Below are 22,689 nucleotides of genomic sequence, written 5' to 3'. Positions count from 1 at the left end.
CAACAGAACATATATGTTAAACAAGTGAGGGCTACTTTAAATAAATAAATAAAATAAAAAAAGATAGATAGCAATCCTTATCCCCCATCCATCGAACATGACTGTTCTGCTGCCACAGGCATCTTCAAAAAATTTATTGGAAAAAATTCAGACTGGTAACAGCCCTCGACCTCCACACCTGCTGTGCTCTACAGGAGTGCTTGCATGCTTCACAACTGAAAGTATAATCAGTTGAGTAATAATAATAAAAGTATGCAGCAATTCTATAGCACCTTCCTAAGGAAGGTCTCCAAGTTCTTTACAAACAATGTACCCAGTCCTGCAAACGTGCATATGTGAGTAAATTCAGTGAGACTACTCATATTTATATTTGAAGCATCAGGGTCATTACTGAATTAAGCTTTGCTACCACAATGGTATTATCCTCCTTATTTTAAGATGAGGAATCTGAGGCACAGAGCAAATTTACCCAAGGCCATACTGCTAGTCAGCGGCAGAGCCAAGAATAAATCCTAATTCCAAGTCCCCTATTCTAACCACTGCCTCAATCTATGATGCATTCCGTTGGAACCCACACTCTGTCACCACTCATTTATATTAATCAGTTAAGCTCCCAAAGAGTGCTTGGAAAAGTGAAAGATAAATATATGTTCAATAAATGCTAGCAATAGCTCAAATGTTTAGCACAGCATATGTGATGTTACATTTTGCTGTGAACCAAGGGAGACCAATCCTGCAACTAAAAGTATGATTACTTGACTTAGTAAAGATTTACATTAAATGCACAGACAGAAAAAATACCTGGTGAGCTCTTCTTTAATCTTCAAGGGTTCGTGTGGGTAGAATTTCACTCTAAAGCACATGGTATATGGTGGATGAGCTGAAACATTATTAAAAAAAAAAAAAAAGGCATGAGAACAGCAGCAAAGAACATCACCTCAATCACACTCCAGGAGAAGCTTTCAACAGTCTTACCGAATAGCCTGTGAGATGATTTGCTCTGCAATATCAGGCAGCACACCAAACAAAAACAAAAAATAAAAAAATTCAGTGAAACATATTACAGGAAAGCCCAAAGCATATGCAGGATCCAGCCAAACTACGCAAATCAATTATTACATTGTTTTGCACCTCACAGTATTTATTGCTCAACCCATGCAGTGGAAAAAAATGTAATTGTTTTTCATGTCAATTAACATAGTAAATCAGAAGCTTTAATCTCTTGTTGCAGTGAAGCGCAAATACGTCCTGTATAACTGTTTTTCCTGGTAATGGTAATGCCTAGATTACAAAATGGAACAAGCCATTCACTGAATTTCATTTGTGTATTTTAAGAGTGTCTGCAAACAACTTACCTGTATCTGAACCAACTGTTTTGTAATTAGAGTGCATCATCACTTTCAGATGATCAGATCTCAAACTGAAGTACTGTATCAGCAATGGGGTTTGATTAAGTTTAATTTGAGTTAAGTTGATTAATGTTTTAACCTCTCCAAAGATGATATATGCAGTGCTTAATTACTCCAGTAAAATTACAGTAACACAATCTATATCTATTTCAGCTGTCACTCTAGTGTTTGCCTATTATACATACACACACACTGGGGAGAGAGAGAGGGAGACAGCGCACGAGAGCGCGCGCGCATATTAATGAACATAGCTTTACACTTTCTTACTTCATGCCTTAACACGGCAGCAGGGAGATTCTGTAGTTCTATTCCAGTAATGTAGTTTCCAGTGAGCACTTAAGTGTAACTGTAGCCCCGGGCGGCCTAATATCTAGTAAGTGTCCTCTTCTGATAATCATGCTAGGGTGAGAGAACCATGAGCGCAGAGCAGTACTAATGTGAAAGTAAGAGACTATGATTTATTCAGTTAGGAGGAATCACCACAGATTACTTTTATATATATACATTTATATTATATATATAGGCTGTCAAACAATTAAAAAAATTAATCATGCTGTTAAACAATAATAGAATACCATTTAAATAGTTTTGGATGTTTCCTACATTTTCATATATATTGATTTCAATTACAACACACAATACAGAGTATACAGTGCTCACTTTATATTTATTTGTGATTAAATATTTGCACTGTAAAAAACAAAAGAAATAGTATTTTTCAATTCACATAATACAAGTACTGTAGTGTCATGAAAGTGCAACTTACAAATATAGAATTATGTACAAGAAATCAGCATTCAAAAATAAAACAATGTAAAACTTTAGAGCCTACAAGTCCACTCAGTTCTACTTCTTGTTCAGCCAATTGCTCAGACAAAGAAGTTTGTTTACATTTGCAGAAGATAATGCTGCCTGCTTCTTGTTTACAATGTCACCTGAAAGTGAGAACAGGAGTTTGCATGTCACAAGATATTTAGATGCCAGATGCGCTAAAGATTCATATGTCCCTTGATGCTTCAACCACCATTACAGAAGACATGCATCCATGCTGATGACTGGTTGGGCTTGATAACGATTCAAAGCAGTGCAGACCAACACATGTTCATTTTCATCATCTGAATCAGATGCCACGAGCAGAAGGTTGATTTTCTTTTTTGGTGGTTTGGTTCTGTAGTTTCCACATCAGAGTGTTGCTCTTTTAAGACTTCTGAAAGCATGTGCCACACCTTATTCCTCTCAGATTTTGGAAGGCACTCCAGGTTCTTAAGCCTGGGGTCGAGTGCTGTAGCTAGCTATAGACATTTCACATTGGTATCTTCTTTGCATTTCGTCAAATTTGCAGTGAAAGTGTTCTTCAAACGAACAGGTGCTCGGTCATCATCCGAGACTAATATAACATGAAATATATGGCAGAATGCAGGTAAAACAGAGCTGGAGACACACAATTCTCCCCCAAGGAGTTCAGTTACAAGTTTAATTAATGCATTTTTTTTAACAAGTGTCATCAGCATGGAAACATGTCCTCTGGAACAATGGCCGAAGCATGAAGAGGTATACAAATGTTTAGCGCATCTGGCACGTAAATATCTTATGATGTCAGCTAGAACACTGCCATGCGAATGCCTGTTCTCACTTTCAGTTGACATTGGAATTAAGAAGTGGGCAGCATTATCTCCCGTAAATGTAAACAAATTTGTTTCTCTTAGCGATTGGCTGAACACGAAGTAGGACTGAGTGCACTTGTAGGCTCTAAAATTTTACATTGTTTTGTTTTTCCGTGCAGTTATGTAAGAAAAAAAACTACATTTGTAAGTTGCACTTTCAGTACTTGTATGAGGTGAATTGAAAAATACTATTTCTTTTGTTTATCATTTTTACAGTGTAAATATATGCAAAATATAGAGTGAGCACTGTACACTTTGCATTCCGTGTTGTAATTGAAATCAATATATTTGAAAATGTAGAAAAACATCCAAAAATATTTAACAAATTTCAGTTGGTATTCTATTGTTTAACAGTGTGATTAACTGCGATAAATTTTTTAATAGAGATTAATTTTATTGAGTTAATCACATGACTTAACGGCAATTAATCAACAGCTTAATATATACATATTTCAGTTTTTAGATTTAAATAAAAATTAACCTTATTTTATAAGAAAATATACTGTTTATTAAGAAAGCAGACATTTGTGGACAAATGGCAATATTCTATAAGCCACCACCACAATTGGCAGCTTTGCCAAAAGAGAGACAAGTGATGGAATGAGCATAGAGACTGCACTGTCCTCTCAACAACTCAATTCTTTGTACACTTACCAATATGAACACCTTTTTTTCATGGCTACCACTAAGCTGCCACAGGCCAGAGGCCTTTAATTTTAATGAATATTCATGCTGGCACATATCAGCACTAACCTCCCTAATATGCCTGGGGGCACTGCTTTTTCTGAATGCCTAATCAGCTTGGGAAAGAGAAGAGTTTTAAAAGAAATAAGAGAAAACAGACAAAACAGACAAAGAGAAATTACCGAGGAGGAAAAAAAAAAAAAAAAAAGAAAGTTGGAATGGATGCAAGACATATAGACATTTGAGTGAATATGATCCCATAAACATAAGGACGGCCATACTGGGTCAGACCAAAGGTCCATTAGCCCAGTATCCTGTCTGACAGTGGCCAATGCCAGGTGTCCCAGAGGAAATGAACAGAACAGGCAATCATCGAATGATCCATCCCGTCGCCCATTTAAACCTGCTGCCTATTAATTTCATTTGGTGGCCCCTAGTTCTTGTGTTATGAGAAGGAGTAAACACTTATTTACTTTCTCCATACCAGTCATGATTTTATAGACCTCTATGATAGCCCTCCTTAGTCGTCTCTTTTCCAAGCTCAAAAAGTCCCAGTTTTATTACTCTTTCCTCATACGGCAGCCGTTCCATACTCTAATAATTTTTGTTGCCCTTTTCTCAACTCCAATTGTATTCCAATTCCAATACATCGTTTTTGAAATGGGGCGACCGCATCTGCACGCAGTATTCAAGATATGGGCGCACCATGAATGTATATAGACACAATATGATATTTTATGTTGTATTATCTATTCCTTTCTTAATGATTACCATTCTGATTACCATTCAGATTACATTCTGTTTGCGTTTTTGACTGCCACTGCACATTGAGTGGATGTTTTCAGAGATCTATCTACATTGACGCCAAGACCTCTTTCTTGAGTGGTAACAGCTAATTTAGACCCCATCATTTTACATGTATAGTTGGGATTATGTTTTCCAATGAGCATTAGTTTGCATTTATCAACACTGAATTTCATCTGCCATTTTGTTGCCCAGTCACCCAATTTTGAGAGATCCTTCTGTAGCTCTTCACAGTCTGCCTGGGACTTGACTATTTTGAGTAGTTTTATATCATCTGCAAATTTTGCCACTTGAGTGTTTACCCCTTTTTCCAGATCATTTATGAATATGTTGAATAGGACTGGGCCCAGAACAGACCTCTGGGGGACGCCAGTATTTACTTCTCCTCATTCTGAAAACTGAATTTATTTCTACCCTTTGTTTCCTATCTTTTAACCAGTTACCAATCCATGAGAGAACCTTCCACTTATCCCATCACTGCTTACTTTGCTTAAGAGCCTTTGGTGAGGGACCTTGTCAAAGGCTTTCTGAACATCTAAGTACACTATATCCACTGGATCCCCTTGGTCCACATGCTTGTTGACCCCCTCAACGATTTCTAGTGGATTGGTGAGGCATGATTTCCCTTTACAAAAACCATGTTGACTATTCCCCAACCAATTATTTTCATCTATGTATCTGACAATTTTGTTCTTTATTATAGTTTCAACAAGTTTGCCCGGTACTGAAGTCAGGTTTACCAGCCTGTAATTGCCAGGGTCACCTCTCGAAAAAAACCCTTTTTAAAAATCGGCGTCACATTAGCTATCCTCCAGTCATTTGGTACAGAATCTGATTTAAATGATAGGTTACAGACTACAGTTAGTAGTCCTGCAATTTCACATTTGAGTTCCTTCAGAACACTTGGGCGAATACCATCTGATCCTGGTGACTTATTACTGTTTAATTTATCAATTTGTTCCAAAACCTCCTCTAACACCGGGGGGGGACAGTTCCTCAGATTTGTCATCTAAAAAAAGAATGACTTGGGTTTGGAAATCCCCCTCACAACCTCAGCCGTGAAGATCAATACAAAGAATTCATTTAGTTTCTCCGCAATGGCCTCATCATCCTCGAGTTCTCCTTTAGCATCTCGATTGTCCAGTGGCCCCACTGGTTGTTTAGCAGGCTTCCTGCTTCTGATATACTTAAAAAAAATTTATATTACTTTTTGAGGCTAGCTGTTCAAGTTCTTTTTTGGCCTTCCTAATTATATTTTTACACTTCATTTGCTGGAGTTTATGCTTCTTTCTGTTTTCCTCACTAGGATTTACCTTCCACTTTCTAAAGGATGATTGTTTGCCTCTCACGGCTTCTTTTACAGTTTAGCTACGGTGGCTCTTTTTTGGTTCTCTTACTATGTTTTTTAATTTGGGGTATACATTTAAGTTGAGCCTCTATTGTGGTGCCTTTAAAAAGTTCCCATGCAGCTTGCAGAGATTTTACTTTTGATGCTGTACCTTTTGATTTCTGTTTAACTAACCACCTCATTTTTGTGTAGTTCCCCTTTTTGAAATTAAATGCTACAGTGTTGGGCTGCTGGGGTGTTTTCATCACCACAGGGATGTTAAATTTAAATTACACTATGGTCACTATTACCAAGCAGTCCAGCTATATTCAACCTCTTGGACCTGATCCTGTGCTCTACTTGGGAATAAATCAAGAATTGCCTCTCCCCTTGTTGGTTCCAGGATTAGGGGCTCCAAGAAGCTGTCTCTGCATCCCTTGCTGAGATGATATGTACCCAGTCAATATGGGGATAATTGAAATTCCCCATTACTACTGAGTTTTTTAGTTTAATAGCCTCTCTGATCTCCCTGAGCATTTCACAGTCACTATCACTATCCTGATCAGGGGGTCGGTAGTATATCCCTACGGCTATATTCTTATTATTCGAGCATGGAAATACTATCCATAGAGATTCTACGGTATAGTTTGGTTCATTTAAGATTTGTACTTCATCTGATTTATGCTTTCTTTCACATATAGTGCCATTCTCCCACCAGCATGACCTGTTCTGTCCTACAATATATTTTGTATCCTGGTATTACTGTGTTCCATTGATTATTCTCATTCCACCAAGTTTCTGTGATGCTTATTATATCAATAACCTCATTTAATACAAGTCACTCTAGTTCACCCATCTTATTATTTAGACTTCTAGAATTGGTATACAAGCAGTTTAAAAACTTGTCACTTTTTAGTTGTCTCCCATTACATGATGTAATTGAATAAGACATTTTTCATTTGACTGTTTCTCATCAGATCCTACCTGTATTTTATCTTCCATCCTCTCCTCCTTACTAGGCCATGGAGAATCTCCATTACTAGATCCTCCCCTAAGGGATGTCTCTGTCCAAACCATGTACTCCTCCGCACCTGTCGGCTTTCTCCCAGCTCTTAGTTTTAAAACCGCTCTACAACCTTTTTAATTTCTAGTGCCAGCAATCTGGTTCCATTTTGGTTTAGGTGGAGCTCATCCTTCCTGTATAGGCTCCCCCTTTCTCAAAAGTTCCCCCAGTTCCTAATAAATCTAAACCCCTCCTCCATACACCATCGTCTCATTCATGCATTGAGACCTTGCAGTTTTGCCTGTGTAACTGGCCCTGCACATGGAACTGGAAGCATTTCAGAGAATGCTACCATGGAGGTCCTGGACTTCAATCTCTTACCTAGCAGCCTAAATTTGGCCTCCAGTACCTCTCTCCTATCCTTCCCTCTGTCATTGGTACCTACATGTACCCTGACCACCGGCTCCTCCCCAGCGTAAGTCTATCTAGAGGTCTCGACAGATCCGCAACCTTCGCACCGGGCAGGCAAGTCACCATGTGATTCTCCCGGTCATCACAAACCCAGCTATCTATGTTTCTAATGATCAAATCACCCATTCCTAATAACTGGAGTTCCCTCCCCCCAGCGAGATATCCTCAGTGCGAGAGGATACCACATCATCATCTGGAAGGAGGGTCCCATCTATGGGATCATTTCCCTCTGCTCCAGTTGGATGTTCTCCTTTCCCGAGACTTTCATCCTCCTCAACAGCACAGAGGCTGTCAAACCGGGGGTGGGATTGTTCTACTGTGTCCCGGAAAGCCTCATCTGTGTTCTTCTCTGTCTCCCTTAGCTCCTCCAGCTCAGGCACCCTGTTCTCCAAAGCCCGTATTTGGTCTTTGAGGGCCAGGAGCTCCTTGCACAGAATGCACACATATGCCACCTGCCCATAGAGTAGGTAATCATAAATGCTGCATTGGGTGTAATAAACTGGGTCGCCCCCACTCTGTTGCTGGTCGTCTGCCTGCATTCTCTTTTTACTCCTGCAGCTGGTTCCTTTGTTGCTGTTTTTATCAGGTGGTGTTTCTTGGCTTAAGTTTAAGGAATGTTAAGTGTATGTAGCCCCTCACACTCCCATTGTAAACTCCCTTGCAAAACTTCCATTAGCCACTCCTGTCCCCTAGCTCCTCTGGTTGCTTAGCAGCGGGCTTTTTAACGCCCTGGTCTTCCCGAGTAGCCCCGCCCTTTGGTTAAGGGTTGCTGGGTGCTAAAGGGCTTAGGGATCAAAGCCTCGTTAAGAAGCTGTCAGCCTCGCCTAGCAGGCCGCTAGGCTCGGCACCCACACGGTCCCCCAAACAAACAGACCACACGGTATATTTCAGTCCAGCAGCAAGCACACCACAACACAAACACACACAACAGACACCAAACTTACCCCAAGGGTCACATAATCGCTTCTCCTTCACCTGGAGAAGTCCTTCACAAAGCTCCCGTTAGACTTATTCGATATCTGGATACACATAGCAGCTTCCCAGACTTATTAACTCATGTGCTAGTTATAATGCCTTGTGAATTGTGAAGTCACTTTCATATCATGTACGGAAGTGATAGGAAACAAACATTTGTTTCCTTCTTTGTTATGGTTGGATTTTTAGATTTATTTGTTTTTTGTTTGTTTGTATTTTTTTTTTAAGGTGGTGGTTGTTATCCTTGTTTTCAGGAGGAATATATTTTACAAGATTTCATATTTGTATATATGGCTAACTTCACTATAGAATGTATATTGCACTTTTTAAAATAAAATAAAATAAATAGTCAAAAGAAACATTGGGAGGAGTGCAAAAAATGAAAAATGAGTGCAATAAAAGACAAAAATAAAGAAAGGGAAAGGACACAAGTAGAAGGTGTTAATGGAGAAGAGAATAAATAAGTAAATGGAGACAGAGCAATGAGTTTGGTTCAACTCAAAATGGCACAGAGTTTTCTGTCTTTTCTCTGTATATTTCTGTTACTCCACAATGTACAATACAGTGACTATGCCATGGTCAGAGTTTGAATACTGAAGCTAATTGATCATAGGCCTGACCCAAAGCCAACTTAAGTCTAAAGAAAGACTCACATTGGCTTTGCCTTCTGTGGACTTTGGATCTGGTTCCTTGTTATAAAATACAATGCCAACATCTTCCTAATACAATTGCAATCCAGCAGTAAAACAGAGAAGGGAGTGAACTTCTGGAGGTTTACCATATACTAATCAGGTGCGCTGTGAGGGGGAAAAGTGAAAGGTCAAGTGACTGACATCCCCAAGAAGTAAAATAATCCCCAAGACACATACCGACTAGAATGCATACTGCAAGAGAAAAGCAGAAACACCACAGAAGAGTGTGTCATTTTAATGGGACCAGCTCTGACTCTGCTTGCAGTCTTCTGAAGATGCAAGGGGAAAGCTCTGCAGTTTTAGAAAAAAAGTTACTGCGGCTCACAAGATCTCTCTGATTGAAAAGCCAATTTTTATTAAATGAATTGGAGTCTTCCCTGAACCACCACCACCCCCCAAAATTAAAAGAGGTGCTGTCACATTCAGAGCTAACCATGTATGAAATCACCACAAAGAGCTAGTACATGCTATAGGCTAGTGCAGGGCCCTAACGCATAGTGGGCCTGATCCAAAGACCACTGAAGTCAATGAAAAGACTCCCACAGGTTTCAGTGGGGGCTTTGGTTCAAGCCATTGTTTTTCACACAGGGAAAAAACACATCTAAAATGATAAAGAAAGGTCAAATTCTGGCCCCCATTCTGGCAGTGTGTGGCATACATAAAAGAGCCATAACAGCCCCAGGGAGAATTCCCCAGGAGCAAGAACAGCATTGGGCTGGCACTGGGTCTTGGATGAAGAGTAACCATAGGTATAGTGCCTTGTGCTGTGGCTATTTTGGGCTACAGAGTAGCCCATAGACAGACGTGGATCATGAATCTAGCCCAAAATCTTCAATATTTTTCCCCTTAGCATGTGACATTTCATGGACATTTTGATAAGAAAGATGACAACATCACTAACAAGTTCTGTCTTATGATCCTAATTTCAGTGTTGTTCAGAACAAATGTGGCCCTGCCATAAAAATAAAGGGAAGGGTAACCACCTTTCTGTATACAGTGCTATAAAATCCCTCCTGGCCAGAGATAAAACCCTTTCAGCTGTAAAGATAACCTCGCTGGCACATGACCAAAATGACCAATGAGGAGACAAGATACTTTCAAATCAGGAGGTGGGGGGGGGGGGAACAAAGTCTGTCTGTCTGTGTGATGCTTTTGCTGGGAACAGATCAGGAATGCAATCTCAGAACTTCTGTTAGTTAGTAAGTAATCTATCTAGAAATGTGTTAGATTTCCTTTTGTTTGATGGCCGGTAAAATATGCTGTGCTGGATGGAATGTATATTCCTGTTTTTGTGTCTTTGTAACAAGGTTTTGCCTAGAGGGATTCTCTATGTTTTGAATCTGATTACCCTGTAAGGTATTTACCATCCCAATTTTACAGAGGCGATTCTTTTTTCTTTTCTCTAATTAAAATTCTTCTTTTAAGAACCTGATTGATTTTTCATTGTTCTTAAGATCCAAGCGTTTGGGTCTGTGTTCACCTGTACAAATTGGTGAGGATTTTTATCAAGCCTTCCCCAGAAAAGGGGGTGTAGGGCTTGAGGGGATATTTTGGGGGAAGACATCTCCAAGTGGGCTCTTTCCCTGTTCTTTGTTTAATACGTTTGGTGGTGGCAGCATTCGGTTCAAGGACAAGGCTAAGTTTGTACCTTGGGGAAGTTTTTAACCTAAGCTTGTAAAAATAAGCTTAGGGGGGTCTTTCATGCAGGTACCCACATCTGTACCCTACAGTTCAGAGTGGGGAAGGAACCTTGACAGACCCTATCTATCCAATCCCAAGAAAGTGACTACAAAATATCCTATATTTCTTTGAATTGAAGGTTATTAGGTACAGTACTCTCCTTCCCCCCCCCCCACCATTGATAAATGAGGCAGAAACAATCAACATGGGGGGGAGACTCATACAAGTTCTTTCCCTCATTTTACTTTTAAAATAATCATAAGCCTAATGGAATACTAGTAAACAATCTTTTCATCGTAAGTGAACAGCGAGTAAAGTCCTCATTTTGTGCATATTACTGAAGTCAACAGCAAGAAAAAATAATCATCTCTCTCACACATTCCTATACATTTTATGACAGCAGGCATGACCACAAGAACAGCAACAAACACTACTGGTTCAGGGGAAACACTATCATCAAGTTTGCCAGTCACTTTCCTAAAACAGAATTATGTTCAACCAATCACTCGGACATTAAAAGTGGAAACGGTGACAAATAAAACAGAACTTCATTTTCAAAAGAAAATTTCTCCACCAAAAAAACCCAAAACCAAAAATAAAACCCCAAGGAGAATGTAATTGGGTTTATAATAGCTATAAGGCTTTTCTGTCAGAGAAGTCCTTTATCTGTCAGATATGGACCAGCTGCTGTAGAAAAAATGCCCTAAGGCTTTGTCATGATTTCCTCCTGTGAAGCTTTGCCATATTGCTTAAATACATTCATAATTATAATTATTTCAAAGGATTGTAGGACAGAGAATTGCATTGGATGCAACTTCCTCACAATTGGGTTATTAATTCACCAGTTTATATGCTAACAGAACTCGGGAGGTGAAGGAAGTAAATGGAATAAAACCCACTTGAATTATATCATACATTGAAACTGTCAGCTGCAGTAAATCAAGACACAAATTCCATGTGAAGGAACTTTACACATTACATGGCATGTTTCCAGGCAATTAATTGTAATGTTTATATTTATACCCAGTTGCAGAAAGCAACACTTAATTGTAAGAAGTTCTTAGTTGAAACTAGGCATCAACCATGTTTTCTAGAATAATGAGTGCCTTGTGTCCTTTCACTACACACACTGGTGTACGAGTATCTCTCTCATAAATGTTTCGAAGCAAACCCCCTGAACAGCTCTGCTCTTCAAATACAAGGCAGAGAGAGTTGACTAGACAGTTTCAGGAGAATGATATGCCTAAGAAAAACTATACACTCACTTCTTCCGTCACTTTGTTCACAGAGTGATTATCATCAAAAGCAACCCTATTCTGGAGAACAGCTATTTATATCAGAAAAATCCTCTTGAAACAAAAACTCATGAAAAGCAGGTGTAAAAAATAATCCAGAAACTTCAGGTGGATGGGTGGCAAGTAGAGAAGCATACCAACTGGCAGGATTTCTTAAACAAGCTGCCTTTGCATAAGGACAGAGCGATATGCTCCATATATACCCCCAATAACACTGTTACTTTCAACTGACAACATGGAAGAGAGGCAGTCATTGAACTCCAAAAGCAGATGTTTAAGCTATTTCTGTATTCCTGAGAGTGCAAGTATGCAGACAATTTTCTGCATACCTCAGTGATGTTCTATGTTGCCTGGGCAGTGTTAACCTTAAAAGCTAGCAGGCTTTTTTTTTTTTTAAATCTGGTATCCAAATTTTTTTTATTGTTCATCAGCTTTGCAGAAGAATCTCTGGAGAATCCTGAACATATGCCACTATTCTGCTTCCCCTCTTGGCAAGTACATCAAATGTTTATGCAATCCACTTGCTGAACACATGTAAGTGAGCCTGAGAGGATTCTAGTCTGTATGCGGTGGGGATTTTTGGTTTTTGTTTCGGGGCAGGGGGAAGAGAGGGATACCAAATGCACCATAAATTCCATATCACAGGTTCTTCCTCAATTACTGCATAACACAGGTAGGAAGATAGCACAGCCTGTTGACAAACCTAATGATTCAAACTATTTTAACAAGACTTTGTTAAAGGGAAGGGATCATATGGGAAGGAATATAGGATTTAACAAAACTACTTAAACAGGGATTCATGCAAACCCTTTCTACCTACTTTGCTTTGCATGGAGTCACGTCTATTGAATTTTTCTCTCAGTGTCCGTTTCTAACAGGCTGCAGAAAAGTCAGAACCAAACTCAACTAAAATCAAGTTTCAGACAGTTTTTAAAACTCAGAGCACTTGGTATGTCTACATTTTATTTAGACACTCATAGCTGGCCTAGGCCAGCTGACTTGGATTCATGGGGCTCAAGCTAAGGGGCTGTTTAATTGTGGCGTACATGTTTGGGCTCAGGTTGCAGCCTGAGCTCGCGGATCCCCAACCCTGCAGGGTCCTAGAGCCCAGGCTCCAGCTTAAGCCCAAACATCTACACTGCTATTAAACAGCCCCTTACAGCCCAAGCCCCATTCAGGTGGCATAGGCCAGCTGCGGGGTTTAATTGCAATGTAAATGTACCCTTAGACCAGTTGTTCCCAAACTGGGGTTCGTGAACCCCTGGGCGGTCATGAAATGTTACAGGGGGTTCTCAGGAAAAAATTCCCTAATGGCAGACAGTTCTCCCTAGGGACCCCGGGCAGCACAGGGCCAGCAGCCCAGAGCCCCTGGACTTCCAAGAGCTAAGCAGATCAAAGCAAGCATATCTATCACACTGATGAGATTTAAACTTCAAGACTCCTTATAAGAAATGGAAAGGGAGGTGGATATTTTTTGCTGTTTTTACAATTAAATAGGAAGCTAGTATTGTTTTTAAAATTATTATGAAGAATAGGTTTAAGCTTTGTTGTAACGTGTGTTGTTTGCTCAAGACCTGAATGCTTGTGTAGGAGGAACTCTTTGAGTTGGCTTCTTAAATACCTTCATGCTGTTTCTCATCTGATACTCCTTGCTGAAACATAGGAGCCTTGTCTTATAACAAGATTATTCAAAGTGATACAAGCTACGAAAGTGAGATCTTGGAAGAGTGTTGCCATTTTCATAATGCAGTAAAAATACTGTAATGATAAATAATAATTAATAATAGTGTGTAATAAGCATGGTATAAAAAATTTTATATTTCCAAGATCACTGCTTTTATAATTTGTACTCAGGTAAAGGAGAAAATCCCTTGAAATATTCATTTTTAGGAGGGGGTTCACAAGACTTGACATTTTAGTGAAAGGGGTTCACTGGTTGTTAAAGTTTAGGAACCACTGCCTTAGACAAACCCAGCCTTTGATTTAGGTTTCACTGCAACAATGAAAGTCAGGTGAGCTTTGCTTGATTTAGTATTTTGTTATGAAGTTCTGAACAGGTCTAATTTCTGCATCTCTCTTCATTCTGGACTACCCAACTTCACCTCTTCTCGGGAGCATTGGGTGTGCATGTTCTGAGAGCGCTGCTGCCCAAACCTTTTGGCTAGCATAGCAAACAAATTACACTACTCCCAGATAGCAATGTCATTAGGAGTGGAGGTGGTGAGAGATTAACAAATTACAATGGCCTCGTGCCAAGAATATCATCCCAGCTCATTTTAGGAGCCAGGCTGCTGAAGCCTAATATGAACTCAGATTTTGTGCATCGTAGAGCAATGTGTTACCAATCAAGCCACAGAACTGATCTTCACAGATTTTATTCCTTCTACCATATCATCTCCTTCCATAATAATTATAAAGGCCAGTCAGGAACTAGACCCCATAGGATTGAATGTTTCTCCCCAATGAGCCAAGTTTACAGAATGGCTACAGTACGTAGTACACACACAATTTACTTTTTTTTTTTTTTTTTAAAAAGGGGTGGACAAATTGCACCCTTGAATACACTCAGCACTGCTGTTGAGGGAGCCATTCTGGCATAATCAAGGGCAGAATTTACCTCAAGAAACTTGGCAGCGTGATGGAGGGAGAAGGAAACTTTATAGATCAACATTTTGGGAGGAGAGAGGAGGGAGTGTTGCTTTGTCTTTATGACTCTTAATATAGCAAATTCACTCCAAGGACAGATGTGTACAGAAGAGAAAAAAAATGTAATTCCTAGTTCTACAGATATCTACCCTACTTACCAAAGGGGCTCCTTTGTGAATTTTCCAATAATACATTAGTGTAAGTTGATCCCACTGGCAAGAAGTCTGAAGTGTGCAGGACAAACCTATTGACTGCTAGCCCTGGACAGATTTTTGACCAGTAAAAAATGAAACTAGCAGTAGTTCAAGAAATGGGAGACCCTTGAGAGCCTAATACAGCATGTTTCCTTTCACAGGCAGAACTAAGGGCAGTAAAAATGGCAAGGGGGTATACTTAGAACTTGTGAACCAAATGTTCTGATGCACTCAACTTACTCATGAAGGTGGAAAACTAAAAGTAAAGTGCTAGGAGAAAGACTGGATGCTGTGGCAGCGCTCATACTGTGTTTTCCCAAAGCAGGCTAATGTATTACTACATGACAAAAATAGAATATGTTCAGAGATTCCTCTCCACTTCCAGGTATTCTTACTATAGTTAAAGAGGAGGAAATTGCAGAGCATCATATTAAAAAAAATCAATATAACTTATCCAGTGTACCTTAAGACTTTCTTACAAGAATTATGACCTATTGAATGTATGGCTGCTGAAATGTGATAGCCTTGTAACATGATTAAATATAGGGATTATATTTTAATTGTTTTATGTATTATTCAACACCAAGAAATCTAGTCCCTGATAAAATATGCATAAGAAAACTATTCCCATCCATTCCTGTCTGCTCGTCAATGCTGCACTATCTGTGAATACAATATATAGAAAGCTTGGTACTGTGCTGGAGGAAAATTAAATCCCCGCATATGCCAGCTGAGATCAAGTAAACAATCTGGTTACAGACACAAATGGGTTTTTTCCATGCTCTTTTCTACTTTTGCTCCATCTAAATCTCACTGGTCAATTACGTTTAAAACATTTTAAATCATTAGTAGTAAGAACAGCCTATTTTTGCACCTTAAGGAAACAGATGTCCCCCATGACAGTGTATCACTGTTTTCTGAATTCTCTGTATTATGCTTTCTATTATTCCTAACTTTTTAAACATAGTCCCTATCTAATACACTCCATGTAAAATACTCCATACCATCCCTCTCCTACCCCTTCTCCAGTCCCCCAAACTGAAGTTTTTAACTGAAGGCCGTATTATTTGATCTGTTTACCAATCACTTCCTTGCTCTTGTTTTCATATTCCTCATTCTCTACTGATCTCACATTTTCCTTTGGCCCACCTGGAATCATGATTTCATTTTTAATTTTTTAATTTCTTTATTTATTAGTGAATACCCTTAAGTTATAAAAATGGCTTTTGAATCTGAACCTCTGAGATATATTAGATATTTTTGATTTATACAAGAAAAAATGCTTTTTGCTGGATAAAATGAACATTCATTTTGGGTATTTTTTAAAAGTGCTTATTAGTTATCATTGGTACAATGACTTAGGTGTGTATTGCCTTTGACAAATAAAATTGCAGTTCCCTGCTTTGAGAACAGGGCAATTTTCAGTGATCCATTCCCTGTCGTCCAGCCCCAACTTCTGGCAGCTGGAGGTTTGAGGGACGCTCTATCTTCCAATCAATACATTTGTTTACAAATTACCCTTTTTTTTTTTTTGCATGGTAGATAAAAGCAAACATTAAATTTCACGTGTTCAGTCTCACCACATTTTAAAATAATGAAATAGCCTCATATATAAGTAATGTGAACTCTGCCACCCAGTGGAATTAAACTTTATACTGAAGCATTCATGTTTTTTTCAAAATGATTATGCCTTCAATGGAATATGGGCAAAATTCTCCCTCCAGTCATAAATAAAGCAGGTTGACAACACTCTTTAGTAAATCAAGCAGCAGACCCCAATGACTGATTTCAAGTCTCCATAGACTATGAAGCGAACACTCTCCTCAGCTCCTGGAAGGAAATCATTGACAATCAAAGTAGTTTTTCTTACTGAACAAGACTTTGTTATCGGTCCAGTTATAAAAAGATAATCCAGGCCACAACATTTCCAAAGCAACTTGGCTGACCTGACAGCTAAAGAGCAGGCAAGGTTTTGGAAAATAGGAACCTCAGACAAATATGAAAAGATTTAGTCTAACTTTTGGAAATCTTTGATTAATTCCTAGTGAATAGAAACCAAAACGTCCAGTTAAATATGAGTGAACAGTGTAACGCCACTGCAAAAAAAAAAAAAAAAAAGCAAACATCATTCCGGGATGTATCATCACCAGGATCGTTGTAAGCAAGACATGAGAAGTAATTTTTCTGCTCTACTCTGCACAGATTAGGCTTCATCTGGAGTACTGTGTCCAATCCTGGGTGCCACATTTTAGGAAAGATATGGACAAATTGGAGAAAGTCCAGAGAAGAGCAACAAAAATTATTAAAAGTCTAGAAAACATGATCTATGAGAGAAGATTGAAAAAATTGTGTTTGTTTAGATTGTAGAAGAGAAGATTGAGAGGGGACAGAATAGTTTTCAAGTACATAAAAGGTTGTTATGAGGAAGAGGGAGAAAAATTATTCTCCTTAACCTCTGAGGGTAGGAAAAGAAGCAATAGGCTTAAATTGCAGCAAGGGAGCCTTAGATTGGACATTAGGAAGAACTTCCTGTCAGAGTGGTTAAGCACTGGAATAAATTGCCTAGGAAGGTTGTGAAATTTCCATCACTGGAGATTTTAAAGAACAGGTTAGACAAACACCTGTCAGGGATGGTCTAGATAATAGTTAGTCCTGCCACAATTGCAGGGGACTGGACTAGATGACCTCTCAAGGTCCCTTCCAGTCCTACGATTCTACGTCACTCTCCTTTTCCCTCACACCTCACTCCTTTTCTCTTTCTTCTGGGGTGGGGAAGGAAGGGAGGACAGGACAGGGGAGGGGGAGAAATAAAAAAAACTTTTTAAAATAAGACTACTTTTAAATTAATTGATAGCCAAATGTCATGTGTTGTAATTTTGTGCTTGACTGTTGCTGGTATTTAGCAGCCCACTGAAACTATCTAGCATTTGAGATCAGTGGACTGAACTGATGGTATAGGGCTGTGTCTACACATAAAACATTAAAGCAGTACAGATGCAGCAATGCAGCTGCACTGCTGTAGAATTTCAGTGTAGGCACTTACTACAGCAATGGGAGGGAGTGCTCCCGTCACTGCAGGTAATCCACCTCCCCGACTGGTGGTAGCTAGGTCGACGGAATAATTCTTTTGCTGACCTAGTGCTGTTTTCACAGGGGGTTAGTTTGATTTTAACTAAGTCTCTCGGGGGAGAGGAGGTGGATTTTTCATATCCAAGACACATTCTACGCTTATGTAACTCTTCAGGTGAACCAGCCTTCATGCTCTGCATTGACACAAGGCAGAAGACTCCAATTTGACTGCCACTGTGTCTTGTTTCTATAGTCTGAAAAGGACTGGGTGCACAATAGAGCCAGAGCACTCAGTTCTTTTCATGAGGGAAGGATGCACTGAATCACTCCAGAGACGTTGCCAGGCATCTGGTTTTAGTCTTAACCCAGAAAGTCTGTAGTCATAATGAAGGGCCTTGATGGTAAGTGCTGTACAGTATCAGAAGTAGTGAGGAGAGTATAGAGTTCACAGGGCTTCAGCAAGGACACCAGGAAACAAACAAAACACACTATAAATGACTGCAGAGAAATACAACAAAACTCATGGGCATTTCAAAACAGGGTACCAAGACATAAAGTGGGCTGTTAGCACTTACATTTCATTTGCTTGGAGATGGACTTGTTGGGCTCAAGCCAGTGCTGAAAAGAGAGCAGAGGTCAGCAGTTAACATGTTGTACAGTAGAGCACATACTTAAAATTAAGAGGCTGTGATAAACTGACACAAAATTTTCCAATTTCTAGTAAAAGCTAGTTTATAGGGGGCACCTCGAAGGTAGAGAAAACAACTCCATTGTGTTACAGTATAACCATAGTATTTAGAGAGAGTATGGCACAATTATATACACGAATGACGTTCTAATAATAGAATAAGAATTGCTATTTATTGTATCTATTTGGCATGATACAAGCAGCATTCCAAAGAGATCCATTCAAGCAGAGTAGCACCACTGATCAGTCCCCAGCAGTGATTTAGACCTTATTTTTTTCCTCCTCTATTCCAAGGGAGATGTTCATGTTTGTGAGATAAGGAGAGACCATTCAGAATCTAAAACCTATATTTGCTAATCCCATTAATGAACTGGATATGTAGTATAGTCTTTACAGCTGCGGCATATACTAAATTTTACACTCTCAACCCATATCAGCATAAAAGTTCCTCTCCTTTTCCAGCAAGAACTGGAAACCTGATCAAAAACAAAAATGGGAAAGGACAAAGAATACATTTTAAATTGAATGGTGTCACTATTAGGATCATACAATGCACAATGGGTGATTATGGACATGTTTTGGTCTCTCACAGTCCACAGGGGACAGGGTAATAATAGCTAACATTAGTAAATTTTTGTCTGCTTTAGAAAAACAAATAGTATGAGGTTGGGAGAGATTTTCAGTCCTGCAAGATGGACTCATACCTATACAAATATCTTGGACTCAGATCTCAGCAGTAGATGGACTAGGGCACTTAACTAGCAATTGCAACAACATTGAGCTGAGCCACCATGGCAGCTGTTTTGACTGAGGTGTGGATGGGTTGATGCTCATTTGTCACTTTTGAAGCAGCTTTTCCACTGAGATTTTTCATGTATGTGAAAAATCTCCACATTAAGATGAGATTTGTTCTACAGCAGCCATTGGTCAGCAAGTGTGCTGTTTAACTTTACGAAGCATAATCAACACTTTGGGGCCTCGTACATGCCAGCTCAAAATCAACCTTTAAAGTTGTATAGGGGCACTAAGCAATGTAAAAAAATACCAAGAGAAAGAGGCTTTTTCAGTGCCTACAATGTCTGTAGTATTGCCTGTCATAGCTATTGTAATGATACCAACATGCAGAACAAGCTCAAGGTAATTTACAGTACTTGTTAATGAGGTGCTACAATAATCTAATTTAGAAACAAACTGGTGACTGCTTGAAGAAACAGCTGAATTCAGCCGTAATTAGTGGTGGAGTGGGTTGCTCATGTACAATTGAGAATGAAAGACAAATGCCTCTAAAAAACACATTTTTGACTGTGTGCAACTCACAATTTAGGGCTGTTAAGCATCAGTATTAATGGAAATATTCTGGGTGGCAAGCACTGCTCCATAGTTATGTTAGGCTGATTTTAAAGCCCATCCCTAACTGCCTCAAAAAGAAACCCATTCCTCCTCCCTGACATATCCCACACCATATTTCATCCTAGGGCAGAGAAAGTCGGAGAAAAAAAATTAAAGACTGGAATAAATTTAAAAACCAGAAAATCAGTTTTTGACTATGGTGTTTAAAAAGAATGACCATCACGAACTTACTGGAAAATGTACTAGCACTTATTTGATACCACCACTCCCCAACCCCCCCCAATCTACAAAACAGCTTGGATTACATGTGATAAAATGTTGTTCACTAGAGAATTTCTTGGTGGGAAGTAGGCGATTATTGGAGAAACTACAGATACTGGGACTTGGTCCTGCTTTGAGCAGGGGGTTGGACTAGATGACCTTCTGGGGTCCCTTCCAACCCTGATATTCTATGATTCTATGATTCTATGTATATTCTAAAGAGTTTGCAGTAGGATGTACATAACCCATGCTAAATGAGTAGGGAAGGGATTAACAAGGAGCTCATTAGAGGAGGGATATAAGGAACTTGCACTCTCTCCCATCTCCACTCAGCCAGGGTCAGGAAGTTCCTGAGCCCAGATTCAGGCAGGAAGGAGACACTTGGAAAGTGACGACCCTGCTGACTTGGAATGCAGGAGAATTTGAGAGTTAAGAAATGTTCCTTTTATCCCTGACTGAAGCAAGCTATATTTGTTTGCCATTTTCTTTTTAAAAGGCCAGGCTGAAGTAAGTGTCTCTGCTGTTTCCCATACACTATGCTAGGACTGAAAAACACTGTACATAGCTGTTTGTGCCTTAAAATGCTAGGATACAGATTTATTTCCTGTGTCACAAACACCAAAAGAAAAAAATTGTTTTGCTCAGAGATGAATTTCAGTTAAACATTGCAGCTTCTATTATTTACCAAGCAAAATTGAGGCTAATTCATCAGATTAGATTTTTTGCTTCAAGGTTAGAGAGAGATCAAAACAGTGCTTAAAAGATCAAATTTCTGTGATGACCTTCCAACACTGGGGATCAGGGGAATTTAAGGATAGCTTGTTTGAGTACACACGCAGAGGAAGCATTCAGCTGGGTATTTGAGACATCTGAGCAGTTACATCAGCTTTTTCTGTCGTGTATTGGTGGAGATTTTCAAAGGCACAGACAACCTAACCGTTGTTTGTGCCTTTGAAAGGCTCCACCGTTGTATATTTTTTGAATGTTCTATGTAGAGTTTTGAAAGATTCTCTCTTAATATCTCTCTTCTACCTTTGCAGAAATAGATATTAACCTAGACTACACCTCACAGAGTATTAATGTTATATTTAGTCTCAGACTATGAAATAGTGTTTATATTTAGGACCAAATTAAGGCTTCTCCATGTGAGGAACGGGAGATTTATTTCTCAGCAAAGGGTCCCTGCAGACTAGAGACGTTTGGGAATTCTCACAATGGTTTTTGCTACAGAAAGTCTTTATGCAAAATCAAAATCTTCTTTGGGAAATTTTCAAATTGACATTTTTCAAATTTCTCCTGGAAAACTGAAACAAAATGTTTCATTTAAAATGAGGGAGAATGGGGGGTTAAGCCAAATTAAACAATGTTTTCAGGTCAGTTTGACATTAAACTCTGCTCACCTGTGTTGCTGCACTCCCTCATGAAAGACAGTTTGGGTGTCTCATGTCCCTATTCCTCTCTATGGACTGGACTCCCTAGCTGGACTGCATCTTCTTTGATACACTGTCGTCTCCCCTCTGGCTGACCCACCATGATGCATCATGGGTAAGGTTAAGATTTTTTGTCGCAGGTATTTTTAGTAAAAAAGTCACCGACAGGTCATGGGCATTAAACAAAAATTCACAGAAGCCCATGACCTGTCCCTGACTTTTACTAAAAATACCTGGGGGGGGGAGGGGAAGAGGGGAAAACTAACAACTGGACCCCTGCCAGTCCTGCCGCTCCTTCTGCAGCATTGACTCAGACCGGCCGCTGCTACAGCCCCAGCTGCTGCTCCTGCAGTGGGGGCTAACCACCAGCCCGACCAGCTGCTGTTCTGGCCCCAGGCCACTACTCCAACCCCACCACTCCTCCTGGGTGGGGGCTGACAGTTGCTCCAGCCCCACCATCGTGGCTGGCTAAAGACGAAGAAGTCACGGGTGGTCTATTGAAATCCGTGACAGAATCAGATCCTTAATCATGGGAAACCCATTGCCATAGTGCAATACAGGAGATGGACTGCTACCAGTGAGCTTCGCCCACAGAAAATAATGGGAGTATGAGGCATCTAAATTATAACTCTCGTGGGGCAACTCAGCCACTCTCGTGGTCAGCAGCTCAGCAGACACAATTTAATATCAACACGAGCCAACATTAAATATTTTGATTCAGGAGTATTGAAATACCTAGTTTCTAACAAAAACATTGATATGGGATATTCTGACATTTATAAATTGAATTTTACCCTAAACTTTCCATTAAAAAAAAAAATCAGTATTTTGATCTTTTGTCCCAATTTGGGGCAAAAACAAAATGTCAAAATATCAGAATTTCGTATACAATAGAAATTCCAATTTTTACCAACATTACTGGAGACATTCAGAGGCCACTGATGGTCCCTGTGACACTTACAGAACAATGTGAATGATCTAATCTTATTCAGACCAACTCCTTTCATTCACTCTAGTTGTCAGGCAAGTATAGTAACTGCACAAGTT

At 39.5% G+C, this 22,689-nt stretch overlaps 1 protein-coding gene across 8 annotated transcripts in view; it reads right to left on the bottom strand.

Annotated features, from left to right (window-relative positions):
- The window catches only part of FRMD3 (FERM domain containing 3), a 256,992-nt gene that overhangs the window by 105,722 nt on the left and 128,581 nt on the right, over window positions 1-22,689 (bottom strand). For all 8 annotated transcript variants that reach the window (XM_043514613.1, XM_038403444.2, XM_043514612.1 and 5 more), the window contains 2 exons: window positions 18,489-18,531; window positions 802-880 (listed from right to left, as the gene is read on the bottom strand). In XM_043514613.1, the coding sequence (XP_043370548.1) occupies window positions 802-880; window positions 18,489-18,495 (86 nt within the window). In that variant the 5' untranslated portion in view covers window positions 18,496-18,531. The remainder of the gene's footprint in view (window positions 1-801; window positions 881-18,488; window positions 18,532-22,689) is intronic.

Source organism: Dermochelys coriacea, chromosome 5, assembly GCF_009764565.3.
Source record: "Dermochelys coriacea isolate rDerCor1 chromosome 5, rDerCor1.pri.v4, whole genome shotgun sequence".
In the NCBI taxonomy this organism is placed as follows: domain Eukaryota; kingdom Metazoa; phylum Chordata; order Testudines; family Dermochelyidae; genus Dermochelys; species Dermochelys coriacea.
This window is presented reverse-complemented; position numbering and strand designations above follow the sequence as displayed.